The 23,167-nt window shown below is 37.2% G+C and overlaps 1 protein-coding gene across 1 annotated transcript in view; it reads left to right on the forward strand.

The window, feature by feature from the left end:
• Window positions 1-3,401: 3,401 nt before the first annotated feature.
• ETFALPHA (electron transfer flavoprotein alpha) overlaps window positions 3,402-23,167 on the forward strand; it is a 189,377-nt gene continuing 169,611 nt past the window's right edge. Inside the window, exons 1-3 of the mRNA XM_089402523.1 lie at window positions 3,402-3,719; window positions 12,387-12,569; window positions 18,116-18,327. Coding sequence (XP_089258649.1) covers window positions 3,630-3,719; window positions 12,387-12,569; window positions 18,116-18,327 — 485 coding nt within the window. The 5' untranslated portion in view covers window positions 3,402-3,629. The remainder of the gene's footprint in view (window positions 3,720-12,386; window positions 12,570-18,115; window positions 18,328-23,167) is intronic.

A 23,167-nucleotide genomic window follows, 5' to 3' on the forward strand; every position in this document is an offset into this window, starting at 1 on the left:
TGGTATGTTTTGAAATAACTCTAATATGGAAAAGCTCTATTCTTGTTTTTTCATCTTGAGTTTCATTGAGACAATTTGAAGAACTAGTACTTGCAATGTCCTTACCTTTCAAACCCATGGTTGTGATCTTTGTTTCATCTCCAGAATCTGAACCTAAATCATGTTGTGTAGTTGCAACTGTCTTCTCCTTCTCCTTGTTCTTAAACTTTTTGGGTCTCATTTATGGATGAAGTTTCCAACAATGATCTTCATCATGACCCTATTTGGAATAGTGTTTACGCGTAATTTTCTCTTTCTCCATTTTAATGGTAGCTTTCTTCTTCCCTTTTCCTTTGAACTTACCTTTTCCTTTTTCTCAAGACTAAAAGGAACTCTTACTAGTTTCTTTAGAAACATTTTTCCCTCTTACCTCTAAATGAGTTGCTTGAACACAAACTTCATCTAGTTTTGCAAGGTTAAACATGAGAATGATATGTTTCAAATAAATATGAAATCCTCCACTGTATTTGAGCAAAGTATCTTGTGAGGACAAATCTATACCCAAAATAAAAACTCTTTTCCTAAATTATTGAGTATAAGATTGCACATTTTGTCCCTTAGCTTGCCTAAAGTTTCGCCAATCCATAATAGCTTTTTGCATGTATGCTAATGGATAAAACTGCCTTCTTATTGCAACAACAAAATCATTCCAAGTGGGTAAAAGCTTATCATGTTTCTTCATGTCCTCTTGAGTTCTGGCTTCCAACCAAATTAGTGTTGCACCTTCCAAACTAAGAGAAGCAAGTGGAATCTTGGTTTCATCATCTTTGATTCTTTGTATCCTGCAATACACTTCAATATGACAAATCCAATTATTTAATCTTTTTGCATTTACCTCTCCATTGTACATAAGCAATTCAAACTTAATATCAAGCTTAAGCAAAGGAGTTTTACCATGACCCCTAGGGGAACTTGGAGGTGTTTTTGAAAGGTAGTAGCAGTAGAAGAATATGAGGCTACAGATGAAGATGAGGATGATGATGATGGAGGTGAAGGTGGTAGTTTGTCGCCATTCCCTCCATTCCCTTTTGGAGGCTTGTCTCCCTTTCCTCCATGAGATTTTGAGCTCTCTCCATTCAGTCTGGAATTCCTCTCCTCATACAAAACCTTAACTATCTTAGACATTTCAAAGAATTATTTTTCTGAAAGTCTTCTCATCTTCAAACATCTCTTTAGGACCTTCTTCATGTGCTGTGACTATTGAAGCTTGAGGAGTGTTTGTTCTCCTTGAAACAAATTGAGATCTTGGCTCCACCAATTCTCCTTCTCCTCTCTTGAGCTTCAACCTTGTAAGCATCATAAAAGCACTTGCAAACAAATCAATTCTTCACAAAAAACCTGTTGCTCCAATACCAAAAATGATCTGAATGTGTAAACTTGAAGGTTTTTAACAATTTGCAAGTGAAAATTATATGTATTTAGGGTAGAGGATCAACTTACTAAATACATAAACAAGTAATTTTAAACCAAATTTTATAGCCAAACATAAACAAAACCAACATATCTGAAACACATAACACAAGCATGATAAAGGAGTTCACCCCTCTTGGGCTACATCTCTTGGTCCAGCTTCCAATGCAGGGCCTCTTTCATTAAAAATGCTCAAAAGTGTGTTTACATGCTTTACACTGCTCAAATAGAAGAATTGATGTCTCCAATGGATCCAACACTATCAAAAACCCTTATTTTAGTTATTTGCATCTCATTTGGCCAAAAACCGAGAAAGTTATGCTTGTTTCTTCATTTTCCCAAATTCTGGAGCTAACCATCCTACAATTCGGCCTGAATTGACTCGAGCACCCCAAATACCGAACCAACGCACAAAACCTGACACAATTCCCACTCGGTAGGTGAATTTGTAGGACCGTTAAGGGCGCCATTAAGCCCCAGTCTCTGAAATCCTGGTCACGTGGCGCCATGAGACCGCATAGGGGGCCGAAGATTCTGGGCTCTGTTTAGCCCCCATCGCTGGTGCGCCCTTTGTTCTATGCACTCGCATGTGACCATGGTTCGACCCCCCTTGGGGCTGACCTATCTTAAGTCCACCAATCATGCGCCGTTGATCATATGGCGGGGTCATACGACACAGGGTTGGACCGCTCCATTTTTCTGCTCTAGTTCTTTGCGGCTTCGTTTTGTTTGCGAATTGGCTTGACGCAAATTAAAAATTCAACCTTGGAGCAAATTGGAGAATTTCTGCAAATCCATTTTTTTGTTTGTTTGTTTGTTTATTTTGTTTTGTTTTTAACTTTTCAACCAATCGGATGAGGCCATGTGGCAGCCTACCACTGGCCCAAAGATACCCAATCATCTGTCCATTTGCTAAAATTTTACTTGTTTGACAATTCGATTAGAACATGTTTCCGGGAGCATCCAATATCGGATTTGAGTGAAACAAGTTGCGTTGGATTCAGATCACCGAGATCTATCTAATCATATAGGTTTTGAGCTCCATCACACACTTTCAATTTTGAGCATTATTTTTTATCCACCAGATCACATAAGGGTTTTGGCTCCTCCCCCTTGCCTAGGCACAAACCTTCCTCACTCACAACGAAATCCATATAGCCCACCTCCTCCACACGCTTTGTATTTTAAGACATCTGGATGCTTCACCAACTTGAGCATGCATGGGGTGAACCTCACCCCTCTAACCATTAATCCCTGTCTCTTCGGTAAGGTGGTGAGCTCGTCCCTCGAGTCCCTCTTCGAATTCTGCACCCATCCCATCAAGGATCTATACATTTCTTTTAACCATTAAAGAAAACATCTCTAAAATCATTCAAATAGTTTCAACTACCCACCACATTTCCAAAAAAAATAATTCAACCTTTATGTGATGCATTCAAAGACATCATAGAAAGTTATGAGAACATGTTAGCATCAGTTTCTTGGCATTGTCTTTTTAGCGAGGGAATTGTTGGAAGGTTGGGTCACCTCATCATCACTTTGAATCGGGAAAAGATTGAATTGCAAAAAGCGAAAAACAGGGAACTAATGGTCTCATAGACTATTTTTAGTCTCGTGAACCTTAAAATATTATTTCATTTCATTTTGATAATTTAGAAGTTTTGAAATATTTTACTTTATTTACTTTAAAATAACTTTTATTTCTCAGGTTCTTTTCATAAAATTTAAATTAATTTAATTTCTAAATAATTCAATGGGCAAATTCCTCCGGCATCGCCTAATTACCAAAGAAATAAAATTAAAACTTCCTAAGATTAAAAGAAATAAAATTAAAACTTCCTCCTATTAAAAGAAATAATTAAATCGATATTAGATGAAGACCAAATCATACGATCCAACAAACGGAAATAGTTTTTAAATGACCGAACCATACAAATCAACAAATGGAAATAGTTGATGTAATTCATTTCACGGGTAAGTGGAATCTCGTTAGTACCGAGATGCCTGAAAGCTTTTTAGTTGAATTCTGAACCGATATCTACTAAATCAATTTCAAACTTGGTCAGACAACGTGTTCTTGACGCTGTTGCGCCTTATCACTTTCAGCAAATAATAGAGAGCGGGTTTCTCCCTCTTAGTTACTGGGTAACACCGAAATTGAATTACAGGTGTAGCAGGACATGGCGTCTTCAATGGCATTATTCAAGTCACTGCGACGAGGAGTGTCTATCATTCAGTCAACGTCCATCGCTTTCTGCAGCACAAGATCTGTAAGTACTAAATAAACCCCTTTCAAATTAAAATTCTGTCACTGGTACCAGAATTCTCAATTGTTATGGATGGACAGGAGAATTTAGCAGTGAAAGTTATGTATTCAAATATTTGCAAATTCCGGAAAACAATAAAATTGCGGGAGGAAGTGATGTAAAAGATTGCTTATATAATTCTGTACTGCGATATATGAAGAGGAAATTTGTTTTGGTACAAGTTACTTTAAAGCTGACGGTAATCATCCACGGGGTAATAGTTCAGTGTTGAAGAAGGTGGTATGTCAAGCCACCCTCGAAGGCTCATTTCTCCATTGACTTGGAGCCAATTGTAACTAGTGGGTGTTTTCCCTCAGCCAATGCGCGAGTGTTCGCTCCATTTCGTCTGTTAAATGCCACCCATGGTACCCAAACAGCTCGGGCCAGTTAACTAATAGTTAGAATTGAACTATTGTGGGATCACCTATTCATTACCCATTCATTGTTTTTCTCCCAATGAATCTACAACCCTTCCCTTGTTCTGCTATATAACCTAGGTTTGTTTCAGCGTTCTAGAATCCAAGCTCATCACAAGAGGTCATGTCAGTAATATTTTCATATAGGTAGGGCATGACTTTTCTTCAGGGTATGCAACAACGATCTAATGGGCTTTTACCCATCACGCCCTTAGAAGAGAGTGTGCTAGGTCATTGGGATCACTATGACTGAAATAATGAGCAGTTGAACTGCGTCAATCAAATTTTGTAATCAGTCTATGCAGAGCTTCTAAGCCATGGTGATAACGTGGGTCCTTAATAAGCATGGAGTTATGTTTGAGCCCTCATCTTTACCAAATGTACATAGAAACAACTCTTAAGGGGCTTGACAGCAAGGATCCGTATGCAGTTTTAAAACAAGATATTGCCGTGTACTCTCAGCAGGGTGAAGTTCTTTTAGTGGGAGATTTCAATGCTAGAACAACAAATAATCAAGCTAGCATTCTTTGTTGCAAAGAGGATAACAATCCTATTTGGCTCACTAAAGAGGAGAATTCCCAATGGATTAGGTGTTCAGAAGATGACAAAGTTAGCGATCATTTTGGAGAGGAGTTGCTTACACTGTGTGGGGCTTTCAACTTAATTATTTGCAATGGTCTAGATAGATGGAAAAGGTCGGGGAACTTCACTTGCAACACATACAATGGGGCAAGTGTCGTTGACTATGTGATGTGTTCACAAAGCTTGATAGAAAAGATAGACGAAGTTAGTATTGGAGAGCATATTTGGGACTTAAAATCAGACCATAACCCAATTTATATAAGGTTATCATGGTTAGAAGAAAGACAACATAGGAGGAAAACTCAATGCTCTCGACAATCATTATCAAGGGGCAAAATTCTTATAACACAAGAAAATTTTACTATCTTCAAGACAATGTTAGAGAGATTAATTCAGAAGGAGAAAACTGGTTTCAAAAGCTTCAACAGTCATGAGTTAACAAATATGATTCAAAGTGCACTTGAGAAGTGCAAAAGAGCAAAAAATAGGAAATTAGAATCAAATTGTTTTCCTGTAAATGCTTGGTTTGATGAGGAATGAAAACTGGCAAGGAGCACATTGAAAAAGGTAGGAAACGAGAAGATGAATGTAAAGTTATATAAGCAGATACTAAAAGGGAAAAAAGATGAGTTCATGCAAACAATGATATAAGAGTTAATATATTTAAGCAAGAATAATCCAAAGCTTTTTTCGCAGGAACTGCAACCAAGGAAGAAGCAAATTGAAAATAATATTACAACCAATCAATGGTTTGAATATGCAAGGCAACTCTATTAGAAAGAATCTAAGGCGGAGCCCCCCTAGGATCAACACAAATTCAAAGCTTGTCACATTACAAGAGGTGGAGAATGGAATTAAGAAGCTGAAAACAGGGAAGGAAAAGGACTTGGTTGAACTTCAAGCAAAGTATCTAAAATGGGGAATGAACGCTCTTGCACCGCACATCATGGAAATATTCAACAACATCATTCAGGAAGGATTTCCAAGAGACTTGACAACTAGCCTAGCAAAGCCCTTTTTAAAAGTGGAGACATTAATAATCCATCCAAATATAGAACAATTATGATCAATCCTTTGTTTGCAAAGATTTTCGGCAACATGGAAGAAGACAAAATTAGTAAGTTGGCAGAAGTAAAAGAAAAGAGGGCAAGAGGACAAACGGGTCTTAGGCCGAAACATTCTATAGTGGATCATGGTATCATGTTGAGACACATTGTTGAAAAGGTTTGGGAGGACAAAGAAGAAGTATTTTGCTGCTTTGTTGACTTCAAAAAAGCATTTGACACAGTTCCTAGGGATAAGTTGTGGCGTGGAATGGAAGAACTTGAAATTCCTGTGCATTATCGAGCCGCTGTCCAGAGACTTTACGAAGAAGTGAAAGTCAAAATTAGAACCTCAGCAGGTATTTCAGAAAGCTTTAGAAGTGACATTGGAGTCAAGCAAGGTTGCCCTCTATCCCCTGTTGGCATTACGAGACAAGTGTTGTCCTTGATGGCAAATCACACTGATGACAAATCATAGTGTAGAAGGATAGCAGCAAGGAATTGATGATCAGACTACAAGTATGAAGAGAAAATATATATACGCAGGTTCACTATATACCAAGTAGGGTATACACGCAGGTTCACTATATACCAAGTCACGTATACGCAGGTTGGCTATATACCAAGTAGGGTATACACGCAGGTTCACTATATACCAAGTCGCGTATACGCAGGTTCGCTATATACCAAGTAGGGTATACACGCAGTTTCATGCACGGAAAAGCGCGTACATGTCGAAAAGCTTATTTTTGGGTCCGTGGTATTTAGACCTATGGTTTTGGTCCGTGGTATTGCACCCATAAGTGTTGATCCCAAGTATTGGGTCAATGGTATTGTTTTATTATGGTTTTGGTCCGTGGTATTGAGCAAGGCCTAAGACTATAAAAGGAGAGGAAGATCATTAGGCAATAGCATTCAGAAAGTCTTGAATATCTGATGAAGTATGAGATCCAGTATGCAGGTTATGGGTTGATGATGCATTGCTTGATCTGAGCTAAGGAGGGATTTCACCAGTTGATGGAGAACAAGATCTAAGGAGAGATCGGGATCAAATGGTTTGAAATGAACTATCTTTATATGGTTGATTATGCTTATTCTAGATCTGCATACTGACGCATGTAATATAAATGTTATGAGTACGACTGATGTCTGGTATAGCTGCAAAGTTATAAGAAAATATTTTTAGATCTGTACGCGGGTTGGCCTTGGAAAAAGCGCGTATGTACGCGGGTTTGATTCATCATAGTAGCTTATACCATTTGAGCTATGATGTCTGAAGTTACAGGTGGTTCTGACTGTTGATGAGTTATGATGACTGCTTAATGGTGTCAGTATTCTGCATATCTTGGTTGGATGATTGTGTATTGATGGATGAGAACTAATATGGATCAAGATCATAATGACTCATATTTATGTGATCCGATGGACTAGATCTGGGTGCTAACACATATATTATCCTTGTATATGTAATGATCTGGTTATGTCTGAAGTCAGGAAGTGCAGAGAAGTTATGAATAAGTAATTAATGACATATACGCTGGTTCACCTTGATGAAGTTGCGTATACACGCAGATTTAGCACTTCCAAGTAGCGTATGCACTCTGATGCATGTTTTTGATGATACAGTTGGTTCTGATTGATTTTGCAGAGTTCTGTGACTGTGTTGATTGACAGGGTTTCAGTGTTTCAGTGATTCAGAGATTGATGATGCTAGTAGTGATTGTTTTGAGCTTCAATGATAGTTATGGGTCCAGTATGAAAATTTGATGAAATGTGGTCTTCAGATTATAGTGTTGTGCTTCAGGAGTATCCAGTCTGAAAATGTATGAAACGTGGTAGCTGGAGGAGAGAAGATTGTAGGCTGGCGCCTACGTACTAGTATCTTAGCTAGTACAAGAGCAAAGGGGGTTGAAGCTCCCTTCCGGAGGGTCTGGAGAAAGAGAGAAGGTTGTAGCCTTCTGCAGGTTGTAGCCTGCGTACTGGTAAAGGACTGCACCAGTACATTGTAAAAGAAGTTTCTTAATAAAGGAAGATAGAAACGAATTGCAGCAGGTGGTTTTCACCCACATTGGTTTTCCACCTTATATCATGGTGTTCATGTGTGTTGATCTATCTATTTTACTGCTACTGTTGACTGTTCATATGGTTAATGAAGTTCTGATGCACTAACTAAAGATCAACATTTAAAGGATTAACTGAATCATAAGTATTTTGGATATACGCTAGTTGCTTTAGACACAGTTGCGTATACACGCGGGTTCCCTTGAATGAAGTAGCGTATATGTATCTAAGTATGGAAATGAAAAAGTTTTAATTGATCTGATAATACTGATTCACCCCCCCTCTCAGTATTATTTCCAACATCCCCTACTCTTTTTGGTCTATATATTGATATATTGGATGAGTGGCTAAATTTGCAAGGTGGAGATGGTGTTCAGTTGGGGAGTTTGTGATAAAGCTTCTTTTATATGTTGATGATATTGTATTGATTTCTAAATCGGCCCATGGATTGCAAATGCACTTATATGCCCTTGAGCATTTTTGTAGAGCAATGGAGATGAAAGTCAATACTAGCAAGACCAAAATAATGATTTTTTCTAATAAAAGGAAGCAGAGCCAACATACTTTTTTTCTTTGAAGACAACATTCTTGAGATTGATTTCAACAACAACCTCAATTGTGAGGACTGCAGAAAGAAGAGAATTTTAGGAGGGTGGAAAGCATTATATGCTCTTCAAAACATATGTAGAGAGGTAGAGTTATGGGATTGGAAAACGATTAAAGTGCTTTTTGGACTCCTAGTTTGTCTAGTGATGCTATATGGGTGTGAATTGTGGGCTTGCAACACTCTCGTCTCAAAATGGAAACAAATTGAGAAAATCTAAAAACGCTTGATCACGAGCAAGTTCAAAATAAAAAGTTTAGTACTTTATGAGATAATGTTGAGTGAAACAGGAACAAACTCCCTTTGAAGCAATTGCTATGGTGTGGCTCATAAGATATCTAAAAAGAATTGAGCAAATGATAGTAGGTAGATGGCTTAATGTTATCTTCAATGAAGGCATGAGTGAAAGAAAGAAAACATGGATGAAACAAAACTGCACATGGATGGAAAAATGGAATATCTACCTCAATGGCTGTCCCACAAATAGCAAGGAGCTAAAGGATTTTGTTATGGAGAAGTTTCGTAAAAATGTATGGGGAAAAGAGTTAGGTAGAAAGAAGAAATATTACATTGAGGAATTCAACCCTACGTGTAATCTACAACAAAAAGAGTTCATTGGAGCTAGCATTTCGTGAAGGGCAAAGGTTCTTATTGCTCAATTAAGGACCAACTCACATCAACTTCGGTGTGAAACAAGACGGTGGAAAATGCCTAAAGAAGCTTGGGAAGAACGGGTGTGTACATTTTGCATGTCTGGGGCTGTGGAATCGGAAAAACATTTCATTTTGGAATGTGATGCATTCAAAGACATCGGAAAAGGTTATGAGAACATGTTAGCATCAGTTTCTTGGCATTGTCTTTTTAGCAAGTGGATTGTTGGAAGGTTGGGTCAGCTCATCATCAATTTGAATTGGAAAAGGATTGAATTGCAAAAAGCGAAAAACAGGGATATTGGTCTCATAGACTATTTTTAGTCTCGTAGACCTTAAATTATCATTTCATTTCATTAAGTTATGTTTGAAAGCTAAGCTTTACCAACTCAACATTAAAAAAAGGCTAAGTTATGTTTGAGACTCAACTTTGCCAACTCAACATAAAAAACTCCAAATCATTATTTGAAGGCTCTAACATGCAACAAAAAAGAAAAAAAGAAGAAAAAAACTCCAAATCATTGCTTGAGGTGCTCTAACATGCAAATCAACAGATTAGCGGGTATCTCTAAACATCAGAAGCGGGTTCCGATCGCAAAAGGGGCATAATTCATGTGGCTATAGAAGGATACGAGCTCTTGTGGTCAATTCTCTGGCAATGAGATTAAAGGACCACTTATAACCATTTCAGCTCCTTAGAAGATCTGCAAGCGTGAGTAAGTGCATAGAAGCCACTTGTTTTCTTGATCCCACTTGTATGATGCAGACTAGACAGAGACCTGCATTAACCTTTTAAGAACTGTTATCGAGCAAAATGGAAGTTTTCTTGAGGATGATAAAGCATCCCTGTTTCACTAGTTTGATGTGTGCATACCACGTGGTTTTGAGGTGGTCCTTGCACCAGCTGGCAATATTACTTGTGAAAGAATTCTAGATGGATGCTACAGCGTGGGATATAAATTGAAATTGAAATTGATGTCCACAGGTGACCAAATTCACGTGGTTTTGAGGTGTCCTTGCACCAGCTGGCAATATTACTTGTGCAAGAATTCGAGATGGATGTTACAGTGTGGGATATAAATTGAAATTGAAATTGATGTCCACAGGTGACCAAATTCAGGCAATGGGTCTCGAGAATACAACATACAGTAAAAAGTGCAAAGGGAGTGCATAACACATCTCCCAACAAATATAGCATTAGAAGAGAAGTTAATTTATTTCTCATCCTAAATAAGCAACCATAAAGCATAGCTAGCAAAAGGGTAGAGCATAGCAGATAAAGCTCTCCACCTGTGTAGCACCATTACATACCCGCAAACCTGGGGACCTGCCCTTAGGGTTACCGCTTTCCAAGGTACTAGGGGATTGGTAGAGGATGTTGCTTTTGGACGGAGATGGCCTTGGGGATGTTTGGGGTGCCCCCTGCCACAAATAGGGATGTCCTGAGGACGTCTGGGAATCCCCCAGCCTGTTGGGTACCAACAGGAACCCCCTAAAAAAAAGGCTACCCCATGTGATTTTTTCAACTATATGACATGTTTTGAATGCAATGAGAGAATTGTAGTGGGCCTGCTAAGCACTCAGATGTATCGACAATTGATCTGTACTCGTTATGTGGGCTGCGGAGCAATGATAACAGCTATTCTCAATCTTTGGTGACTGAGACTCAAAGGTCTGCAATGGAGGTTTGAAGTGGACAGCCAGTTTGGAAAATATACTCTTTTAGGCATTTTGCAATTTGGACTATGTACTTGCTCACTTTTAGTTTTATTAAATAAATTATCATTTTAGTTTATTTTTTGATATTATTATTTATGTAATCATGAATGTTATGTATGATGTATTATGTGTAATGTTTAAAATACTCAAGTTACTCTTTTTGGGAGTTTTGAATATTTCTTGGATTTGTTTGTGAGAATATCATTTATTTATTTTTTAAATTGCTGTCTCCTAGAAATTTGGGGAAACTTCCAGTTATCCCTGAAACTTGTCCCTCTGTTTCACTCTGCTAGAAACATGTGCAACGTAGACCCCTATAAAATAAAAGGGAGCCAAATGCTCTCATCATCTACATCTGTAATAGGGAAGTAGTGGTGGCCAATTTGCTCTGCGGATCAATTTGTGATATCTTGACGAGTTAGTTGTATTATGCTTCGTTAATTTTTATGGTAACGACTTTAAGTCCTTTTGAACCTCCATTTTGTAATTTTTTTAATAAAATTCTATCTTTTTACTTTTTATTTTAATTCTAAACTGTAACTGAATTTTTTGTATTAAAAATCTGCATAAGGCGTTCAATAATACCTCACCTGTACATTAAAGAACATAATGAGCCATAGAAGGAGAGAGTTTGGGTCTGAAACAGACCATAATAACTGAGATTGATAATGTTCTTCTCTATACAATTTGGAGTTATCTATTGGTCTATAAGTATAAAGTTTCCAGTAACTTCCTAACAAAAAACAAAATTTACATTTCATTGGGTACGAGTCTATTTTTTGGGTTCTACTGCTGATAAGTCCTTTTTGCCTTCTTGGCCATTCTCCTCCTCTGTTGGCATTCTGAGGTCTGGGAGCTTCGAGGAACTTCCACAGAGCCAACGGATTACTCCGCTTGTTTTCATATTTCGAAAGGCCCCTTATGTTTTTGGGTTGAAGATATTCTGGTTCTTTAAGGAATCAAACATTTATTTTTGTTGTTATTAACCACCAAGCTCCCTTTTGCTAATCTGACTCCATGATTTGCCAACAAGTCAGCCTTTGTGTTGTTATGTTTTAGAATATGAAAGGCTTCATATTGTTCAAATATATGAAGCACATCTCTTATTCTTGCAAGGGAAGTCTTCAATTTCAAATTATCAGGGGAGGAGCCTTTTTGTAAATAAGAGATGAGGAGGGAAGAGTCCCCTATTACAGTTAACTTGGTAGCTTTCAATGATAATGCTTGGAGTAGACCTTTAACTTGGTAGCTTTCAATGATAATGCTTGGAGTAGACCTTGATAAAGGCTATAGGCTTCTGCTTGATTGTTTGAGGCTGAACCCAGATCCTTGATTGTTTGAGGCTGAACCCAGACCCAAGAATACGAAGTTTATTTTTTCCTTTCGGGTGATATATTAACCCATCCCTCTCCTGCTACGGTATAAGCCTTCTCAAATATTGCCCATCACATTGTTAAGTTATGATAGTCGATTATTTAGATTATGTTTGAAGTTGAAGTTTGAGCTATAAGGTATTTTTGGTTGATTCTAATGCTGATAGCCTAGTCTTTGTGCAGTTAAGGACATTGATTTTGGCTGAACATGAAGGTGGTTCCATCAAAGAATCATCAATGAATGCTATAGCAGCTGCACAAGCATTAGGCAAAGAGACTCCTGTTTCACTTTTAATGGCTGGTTCTGGACCATCACTACATGCTGCAGCTACTCAGGCAGCCTCAAGTTATCCATCGGTCTCTCAGGTAACTCTCTTTTATGTCTGATCTCTTTGCATTTAGTTCAATGTTGTCTATTCTTTGTGTGATTTTAATTCCATATCTAACTTAAGAGCCTTGTAAGACCAGGTAACTTTGAGCCGTGTATCGCTTTTAAATAAGGAGGAGGGATACCATGGGAAAATCCCAAGCGTCCTTCAAGAACAAGATCACTTTTATTATTTTGACTACACTGAGATGAACCCTTCTAAATAGAGATAAGGGTTTCAAATCTTCAAGAAGGGTTTTACAATGATAGACTCCTACAACAATAATGGAAACCCTGCCTCAAGATACACAAAAAATAAATGAGGAAATTACAAGACGGATGGTGATAGATCTGCTTGAAAACTTGATTGCAAACTCCTCAAAGAACTTGCTCCAAAACTTTCCAATTGACTGTGGCCCTTACAAATATGGACAATTATCTCCAAATGCTCACGACCTAGAGAGGAATAGGTCTCAACAGCTCATGACTTACCTTAAAAATTAATCTAGAATTTCAAATTAAATTTTATAAAAATTTATGGGAAATTTTCTTAAGATTTCAGAGGTTAGACCCTTAGAAAATTTTGGCAATCTCTGCAATATGCCAATGTTTGAAAGGTCTTCACGCTAGAGGACTTTACAGCCTCTTTGAGCCCTTGGCCTAAGGAAAATAGGCCCTAAATCCTTGTGGCTTCCCTCTAGAAAATTTGTAAAGAAAATATGAACTCCAAATGACATGTCCTTTGCCAAAAATTGGATGATAAACCCCTCAAAAAATTTGGCTTTCTCTGCAAAAATATTTAGGGTTAGAAATCAATTATTAAGAGCAGAATGAAGCCTCTAAATGCTTGCGGCTTAGAGGATCAGTGACAAAATGGCTTGCTGCCTTCCTAAAAATTTGCAATAAAACTATATAAGCCACAAAACTTAAAAGTTAAAACCCATTAATTCGATGGCTAGAAAAAAACGGAAAGGCCTTTAGGGCCTGTGGCTTCTCCAACGAGATTATATCATTATAGATCTGCAAAAAAGTGAAACCTCCAGTTAGATCTGTCAAAATTTTGAGGAAAACTTAAGAAAAAATTTGTAATTTTTTTTTCTATGAATGAAAACCCTTAAGAGATTTGAATTTGAAACAGAGGAAGGTTTTCAAATGCTTGTGGCCTCCCTAAAAATTTTGCAATAAAATTTCAAGCCTTCAAAGTTCAAATGTGATTCTCCCTAAAAAAAGTGTCAAATCCCTTTGGAAAAATTCAATTTTAAATGCAGAAATGTCAATGGATCAAGATAATTGCTCTCAGTCTTGAGAGAAGGACCCTCAAGGGTCTGCAACTCAATTTTTTTTTTGCAAATTTATGGTAAGCCTAAAACAAGGTTTCTTTACTAGATCTGAGCCTCAAAAAATTGGAGAAGGTTCTTTAAAACCCTAGCGACTGGATAAAACCGTCGATTTCCTCTTGATCTTGAAATAAAACCAACTACAAGATAAGATCCAAAACCAAACCCTGCCCTTGTTCTCAGATCCGTAAGAAAGTGATGAAGAAAAACCAAAATATACACAGGATGAACAAAATTATATCACAAGGGTTAGATCTTTATACAAAGTTCACATACAAATTACAAATCTACTAGATCTAAGGAGTATGAGTACGACTCCGCTCCTAAATCAATAGGAATGTGCTTTAATTTAGCCAGATCTATCTAATGCCCATTAAAATAAGAGATTTGAAGATAAATAAGTTATTGTGGAGCAAATGGCAAGAAAACTCCTTCAAATTTCCAAATGATAAGTCTTTGAGAAATCTCACTATGGGTTCTTAGCTCTTATGTCCTAAGTAGTTGGTTGATTCAAACAAGAATGTCCTCAAGTGCCCAAGATCTGATCAAACAAAATAGTTTCTACACACTTTCGAAAAATTTATTAGATCCATAGGAATTGGATGGCACAGTGAGAAGGAAGTCTTGTGGTTCAAACAAGAATCCACTAGATCTGCCCAATCTAAAGTGTTTCACCAATTAAAATAATGATGCAAGATTATACACCAATAAATCCAAAAGGCAATGGAAATAACAAGTAAAAACACCAGTAGAATATTTAAGCACAATAGATCAAAAAGATATTACCATAATACATTGAAGAATAACACCATAGCTTTGCCCCCAAAGACTTTCTTTTATTACTGATGAAAATATTACAAAATCCAACAGAGTTTCTTAGCCAAGAGCTTGATTACAATGTGTTACAATGAGAAGCCTTGAGCTCAATTAATAGAAAAAATGAGGGATCTAGTTCCCTCTCCAAGTGAAAACGGCTAGGTCCAATCAGTTGCAAAATTTTGACTTGATCCTGCAATAAAACAACTAATTGGAAGCTTGATCCATGTCAAAACAATCTCGTCCCTTGATTTGGAGGAAAAAGTTCAAATTCCTTGAAGATGGAGCTGATCTCAGACCAAATATATTTTTCCTCGAAATTTTCTCCTTCAATTTAACCACCTTGGACCTACAAATTCGATTTTCCTTGGAGCATTATTTTCTTTTGGACCCATCGAATTTTTCTGGGATTTTTCCTTGCCTGTTTTGTGGAGATTCCTTTCTTGGAAAGTGCATATCCCTTTTTTAATATTTTTCACTTGGAGAAAATTTTATTTTTCTCTCATTTTAATTTTCTGACCATTTTCCAGCTAATTATTTTGCATTTTTGCCGGAAAATAAAAACAATGACGCTAGAGGGGTTTAAACTTTAAACATATTTTTCCATCTTCAAAGATAGAAAGTTTAGGGGTTAAGGTGTAATTTTAATTACTCATACCCCCTAGAACTTCTATAGACCTCACAGATTTTCATCTTTACATCAAATATTACATAAAAATCCCGTCCAAAAGGGGAATTTTGACAATTAAAAAAATGACCTCTATACACAACCAAATTCCGTGACACTTTAGACATGATCTAGTATGACAATTTACATAGACTCTATACACTAGGACTTGCTTAAGACTTCACCATCAAGCCCCACTCTAGTCTTGGGGTATGTTTGGGAAAAAACTTAACCAATTATTTGCAGTTGAAAAACATAAATAATTAGCTAAGGAAAAAAAACTACTCCCTAGAGTGAAACTCTCTAGCAAAAATCATAAATTTACCTAGATGTGTTATATGGATTTATAACATACTAGAATAATTTTTACATAATGGCCCACAGGACTGTAGAATTTGGATTACAATTGAAGACAAGAAGCTGCATGATGATGATGAAATCTGAAATATTTTGACTACTCTGAAATGTACTTTGCTATAGGGTAGTTGACACATGAATGATCAACAAGTTCAACAAAGAAATTTAACATATTAAGTAAAATATGAAATGTTATACTTGAACAATTGAACTTTGGCAATTGAGCTCACCAGTTGAATGATTGTACCTAACTACACACCTTGTGAACTATTGGATCGCCAAAAGGTTTCCACCCTACCTTATTTAGGGAAACCTTCAGTGTTCCATGGTGATGTATCCTCCAGGTGGGGACACGCCCCCACGTTTCCCATGTTGCGAGGACTAGGGATGCCTAGGGAAATGTTTTCCCCCACCCCCCTTTGGGGGGAACTTGTGGAAACATATGGGGAAATGTTTCCCCAATGTGGGGGACACATTTCCCCAAAAGGGGGATGTTTGAGTGCTCCATTCCCTAGAAGGGGGGATGCCTAGGCACTCCCCTCAAGTTTTTTATCTAACAATCCATGGAGATAGAAAAAAATAAAGAATAGAGCTTTGAGGAGTCTAGGACCTTGGTAATTAATGGTAATATTAAATTCTTAAAGTAAAACGATAGAAAGTAGAATTTCAACCTCATTAACCTTCATATGAAGAAAATAGAATTTCATATCCCATTTAGAACTCAACAAACTTAATAGTTTTTCGGATTTCAGGATTGACGGGATTATAACATTTGCATTATACTGTATAGTGATAAATTTGCATGGTATGAATTGTTATTGTTGGGATCTTATCATTATTATTTTTTATTTTTATTTTTATAATGTTAGAGACGGGGACGCTTATGCTTGGGACCCCACATCCCCATGTTCACCTTGGATTTTCCTAGAATTTGGGGGTTCTCCCACACATCCCCTTTGTGCCTCAGAGCTCTCCGACGCTCCGTTGTTCCCAAAATTTGGTAGAACATAGGAAACCATTTTCCTTGGGACCGCCAAGCTATGTGGGATAGACTCAATCAACAATGTCCAAGGATATGCGCTAGTAGTGGGGTCGCCAACTACTAGAAAATCTGGTCATGTCACCTATGACAAGGGGGCTCAAAACAAAAATAGTGCAACAATTTCTGGGTCAATCTTACTGTGTAAATTATTGAATAGGTTTCCAACTCAGAGTTTGGGTTAAATTTCAACAGCATTTACTTAGCCAGGTGCCCGCCCCAACTCAAGGAAGTCCCTCCTTGAATATTGCAGGTGAACATTATAGGCGATAAAACTTTGCTAGCTGATATTAAATAATAATAATAATAATAATAATCTACTTTTAAGGTGATGGCCAAATCAGACACCAAATTGGTGTATGAGAACCCTTTGTTTATGGGACAAGGGACCTGCATCTGTGCAGTAAATTGACTGCTAAAGTCTACGAAGGTGTACATACTCTAACCCCCTCTGGATTTGAACCTGTGACCTCTTACAATGAAGCATATGTTCTTAACCATTAGGCCCACCCAAGCTTTGAATATGACCGAAAAGTGGAAATGGAAATTTTATTGGAGAATTCTAGCTATGCTTCCCATCTTTGGAGATTTTTATATTAGTATCCTAGTGATCTTTAAATAATATGCTGTTCAGAATTTGGATTTGGGTTCTTGCACAATTGTATGGGACAAGAATTCCCAGGTAAAATTAATTTTATCTTTAATTTGAATTTGATATGTCTCTACCATTTATTTTTTCCTCAGAGTTCTTTTCTCGTGTTTTCTTTTTCATGCTAGAATTTCTGCTATTCTGCTATGCACAACGACTATATGCATGTCATAATCTCTTATAGGACAAACTAGAATCCGTATATTGTCTGTTTTGCTAGAATTCCATAACTTTGTTATGATGCTAAAGTGGCAGATTTATATCATTTACTATTGATGTTTAAAAATCTGAGCTGGGATTTGATGGTCTTTTGCGTCAAAAACAGATAGTCATCATAATTTTGTATTAAGTACATGCGATGCTTGTCCTTTCTTGTAAATCTTCACCTTAAAACTGCTCTGTAAGTTTGTTAGATGATATCTGGGTATGAGTTCATTGAAAAGCATACCATTCAAAACAAAAACATATGAGATCCAGCTGCAAATTGAATAGAAAATAAGGTTTTTTAGGCATCCATATTCCAATTTTTTTATAGCAAAATATTAACTCTATGCTAAGGCAGGATTTCTGTTAGATATCCACTGCTGGAATCTTCAGTTTGCCGGTATCGGATTTGTGCTACTTATGGTCAGTGAAGCATTTGTGATGTTCTTCTAACAAAAGTACCAATTTTTTGGCAGGTGTTTATTGCAGATTCAGAGAAATTTGAACATCCATTAGCTGAACCCTGGGCAGAGCTAATCCGATTAGTTCAACAGAATGGCTCTTATTCACATATAATTGCCGCCTCAACTTCTTTTGGGAAAAATGTGATGCCACGAGCTGCAGCTCTGTTGGACGTTTCTCCTGTTTCAGATATCATGCAGATTATTGGGGATCAAACATTTGTCAGGTTGTTAACTGAATAACCCACTTGTCTGACAGACAAATCCAATATTATGGACTAGAATGCTTGTGATCCAAGAGTTTCTTAAGGTTTCCTTTGTTTGTAATAGATGCAAATGTGATCACCTTAAATGTATTTAGTACTAGAGTGCCAACACTGGAAGACCATCTTCAGCTGGTACTTTACGAAATTTTCCAAGCAACCTGAGTTGAAATTATTCCAGATATGTTGAAATTCCTCGTATAAATCTATAGTTTGCTCCCTACACTTTTCTTCTTTCCTTTATTATTATCTTTATATTTTATCTTTTATTGCTGTCCATTTACCATTACTGTTTAGCAGAAGCAGTAAACTGGCATAGTGCTGATGGTGGCAATGCCACCTGTTAAATTCTGAACCTGGCACTTGGCAATAAATTCCTAGCTGATTTTATGTCTACTGAATAAAATCACAGCTGAGTTCGTAACATAAACAAAAATTATTCAGTGTAAGCACAATAACCAATTTCAACTACATATTAGACAGACACTAACATTCTTCCCAATCAAATCAGTTCTTCATTAATAATAATTAGAACCTACTTGGGCTCCCGTCCTGGGATAATGGTCCTTTGAGAAATTTACAAACAAGATATATGGATCTGATCCAGCTGATTGACTCCTAGCCTTCGCTGATCTGGATCTCCTTGCTTTTACAAATTTTCATTGAGCTAAATCCCTAACCCTAATCTCCAAAGTGATTGATGACTGAGATTAGATCTCGCCTCACTTGAGATCAATGGTTGAGATTAAAACATAATTCACTAAAATAAATACATTTCCTTAGTTTCTTTAGCTCAATAGCCAACATAATGAATTATGTGCTTGGGCTAAATTGCAAAAGCAACTTACTCAATTCTTGAGCAAGTATTCTAAAGAGACTTTGGGCAACTTTTGCATGCCTAGACACTTAGTCTTGTGCAGAAATACCTACCTGAGCTATAATGATCAACACCAATTACTAGTAGTCTTGTGTGATCGATTTTCACTCCACAACTGAAAAATTGGAAATGAAAAAAAATGGTGTTATGGGCCAGAGATGGAGCAAATGAAGAAATCTAAGGCAAAGATCTTAAACTGACAAAGAGGAAGGCACAAGGATGTAAACAAGAAACAGTTTTTCATCAACATAGGGTTAGCATGTGTGATCTTCTTCACGCATATGGATGGTTTGCAGGATTTATCTTCATAAGCTTTTGGGTTTGACTTGGAGATAGTACATTCACTTGATTGGATGTTGTTTTGGTGGAGGAGTGTTATGTAAAAAATTAGTTAGTATTTAATTTTAGTTTATTATTTAATTTTAGGTTAATTAGACGAAAAGGCACGATCATAAGATCATGCCCTTCCCCAAAGGGTGCCCATGGCGATATATAAGCCAAGAACCCCCACTGTAAACAATCATCATTTGTCAATTAATTATTAATAAATATTTATATATATATCTTTCTCTGCGCATCTAGAAGTTTTCACTTCATCTGGTATCAGAGCCAACACGAATTGGTGACACCCACAAGTTTTGCCGGCCATTAGGCCCTATGGGCTTTTTCAGAAAATAGCAATGTGTGTGGACTATTCGTGTTCTGCCTGGAGGTGTTGTTACAGGCTTTGCGGCTAAACAGCTAACTACGTACGGTAATTTCACACCACAGCCAAACACACTGCAGCGTTAGAAGGTGATACGCTACGCTAGAGGATTCTAGGGTAACCTGCGGCAAGCTCTGCGGTAACCAGCGGTAATACGCTGAACCTGCGGGAACCTGCGTTGTTTTTCTCTGCAGAGGGACCTACGATTTTGTGTGGTGGACCTGCGGTTACTTGGAATAATCGCTGCGGTGATATCCGCTTGAAGGTTTTTTCTTTTGAATGGTCAAACGGGAGGTGATCCATCAGCGGACGTGACTGTCTGTATAAATCAATGTTTTAAAACTCCGACTCCGACTCCGACTCGGCCGAGGGTCGACTCCGACTCCGACTCCGACTCGGTATCAACTCGGCTGGCTCGATTTCAATGACTCGGTCATTGTAAAAAATACATTAAATATTTATTTTTTATAAAAACACATAATTTTAAAGATTTTCATTCATGTTTCCAAACACACAACATTAGAATATAGATAGAAGACAACATATGATCAAAGTAGGCTCATGAATATATCCATTATATCAAAATGGCACCCAATGCATTGTCCAATACATACACGATGATGATATAGAGATCAAAACAAAAACACATAACCAAGGAGGCTATAAATGGCCTCTACAACAAAAGTCTGTGACCAGTACTATTGGCTACTGCTAGAGTTGCCAACATCATCTGGCTCAGTGTTACTTGGAAGTTGGGAGCAGGAGCGAAAGTGGGGAGCGAGAGCGAAAACGGGAGCGGGAGCGACATTTTCAGAAGCTCCTGGTTTGGGAGCGAATCCCAGAGGAGTTCGACAACCAATGTCACTAACATCAAGGTACATAGAGGGATTGGTGCTCTTGATTAAATACGAGTTCCATACCCTAATACATGACAAAATTCAATGGAAACATTGCAATCCTCCAATCTTGAAATCCTGAAAAACTGATAAGTCTGCTGGATTTTGAATGAAATCTAAAATTCTACTTTCTCCATATGAAATCCAATGAGGTCGAAACCACTCTCAAACATCCTGAGTCATTTCATGGTAATGTTAAAAATTTAAGTAAAAGGATGAAAATGAAGATTAAGGAGAATGTCACTTTTACTTTAAGAATTTAACATTACCATGAAATTTGAATAGCATATCAATAGTAGAGAGCATTTGAGTGTGTTAAATAGGGTTTGGGAGGGGGAAATGGACCCCAAATAACATTTAACTAATTCATAAAACACATTGGAGTTCAAACCAATCAGCAAACACTTCAAAATTTCATTAAAAAAATGTCAAATCGCTGTTTTGATGGGGTTACAGGCCACTGGTTATGACTCGGCCGAGTCAATACAAAAACGGTCGAGTTGGCCGAGTCATGGCTGACTCGGCCAGTCAAACCGTTCCAAGGGCCGGGTCACAGCAGAGGGTAATGGCTCGGATCAACCCGGCCGTTTCGGTATCGAAACGACCGTTTCTTAAAACAATGGTATAAATACACACACACACACACACACACACACATATATATAATACATAACTGTAATTCAATTATAAGTTATAAAGTTATATATAACATTAATTTAATTAATTAAAAAATATATATTTAATTTAATTTATTTTTTATTTTAAGCTGGCAGATAAATACACGCCCCCACAAACTTGCTCAATGTCGACAATGACAATGGCGGATTTCCAAAAAAAATTGGTTGACGCAGAGCATAAGATAAATAACAACCACGATGAGGTCAATAAAAGATTAGATGATTTCCAGATCAAGCTTAAGGGGCAGGCTGACAATATCAAAAATCTTCAGGATATGACAAATCGAATAGAAATAAAGATGGAAAATCACCGTGTCCAAACAGAAGTAGATCTCAAAGAAGCCTTAACATTGCTAAAACTTCTGTGTAAAAAGATGAATTATACAACCGCACAACTACTACAAGAAGATGAAGAAAATCAAGAACACAACTCATCAGATTCAACGAAATCAACAGACTCTCATGAAAAAGCTAAATCCCCAAAAAAATCAGCAACACCCCACCAAGAAATGAGTAACACAATTCTTACAAACAAGCAACTCTGGGATACCTTTACCAATCAACACCCCTTTTTCGCTCAACCATTAGCAACATACCAGCGAAGGGCAAAAGTCGAGATGCCTAAATTCGATGGAAAGGAAAAAAACAATGTTGCATGGATAAATAAAGCAAAAGAATACTTTGAGATATATGACATCAATGATGATGATGAAAAGCTCAGGCACGCATCCATGAAAATGGAAGGGGAAGCATATAATTGGTATATATGGTGGAAAAAGACAACACACGTCATTAGTTGGAAAAAATTTAAGGATGCATTCTTTAAAAGATTCCAAGGTGTAAAGGAAGAAGAGTTCTTTTCAAAACTCATCAAATTACGACAAAAAGGAAGTGTGGACGAATACACTAAAGAATGGGAGACCTTAGTAACATGAGTACCTCGGTTATCAAAATCTCGTCTAATTAAATCATACGTCTTAGGACTCAAAACCCATTTACAAGTAGAACTTGAGATGCATGACATTACATCAATAGAAGTAGTGAAATGAAAAGCAAAAATAGCCGAAAAGAAATTCGAACAAATTTATTGGTCAAAATCGGAAAAAAACATATTCAAGACGAAGAATACCCCAGTATGTGGACTCAAATAATACAATATATGTTTCACCACATCATTGTAAAGATGAAAAATCTAATGTGGAAACACAAAGGATAAAAGAGGGTAAATTCAAACGCTGTGGTGAGAAGTGGGACTCCAAACATAGATGTGCTAAAGGAAAAGAACCAAAGAACCTATATAATTGTGAAGCAACCACTGATTCAAACAGTGAAGATTCTGACATAGAAGAAATAGAAAATGCCCCAGAATTCTCACCAGAATTAGATGACGGAAGTATTCCGCAAGTGTCACTATCAGCTATGGCAGGTATATCACAACCTCAGAACTTAAAGTTAAAAGGACACATAAAGAAGAACAATGTAGTGGTTCTCATCGACTCTGGTAGCACACACAATTTTTTAGATGCAAGCGTGGCAAAGAGACTCAATATTTTTTCATTTCTCTTATCAAACATGAAAGTGATGATAACTAACAGTAAGAAGATTGAAAAGGTGGGGAAATGCCATAAGGTCAAATTGTAGATTTAAG

The sequence above is a fragment of the Pinus tabuliformis genome, chromosome 2_1, assembly GCF_031772625.1.
Source record: "Pinus tabuliformis cultivar Carrire ecotype Pingquan chromosome 2_1, CPIR1, whole genome shotgun sequence".
NCBI lineage: Eukaryota > Viridiplantae > Streptophyta > Pinopsida > Pinales > Pinaceae > Pinus > Pinus tabuliformis.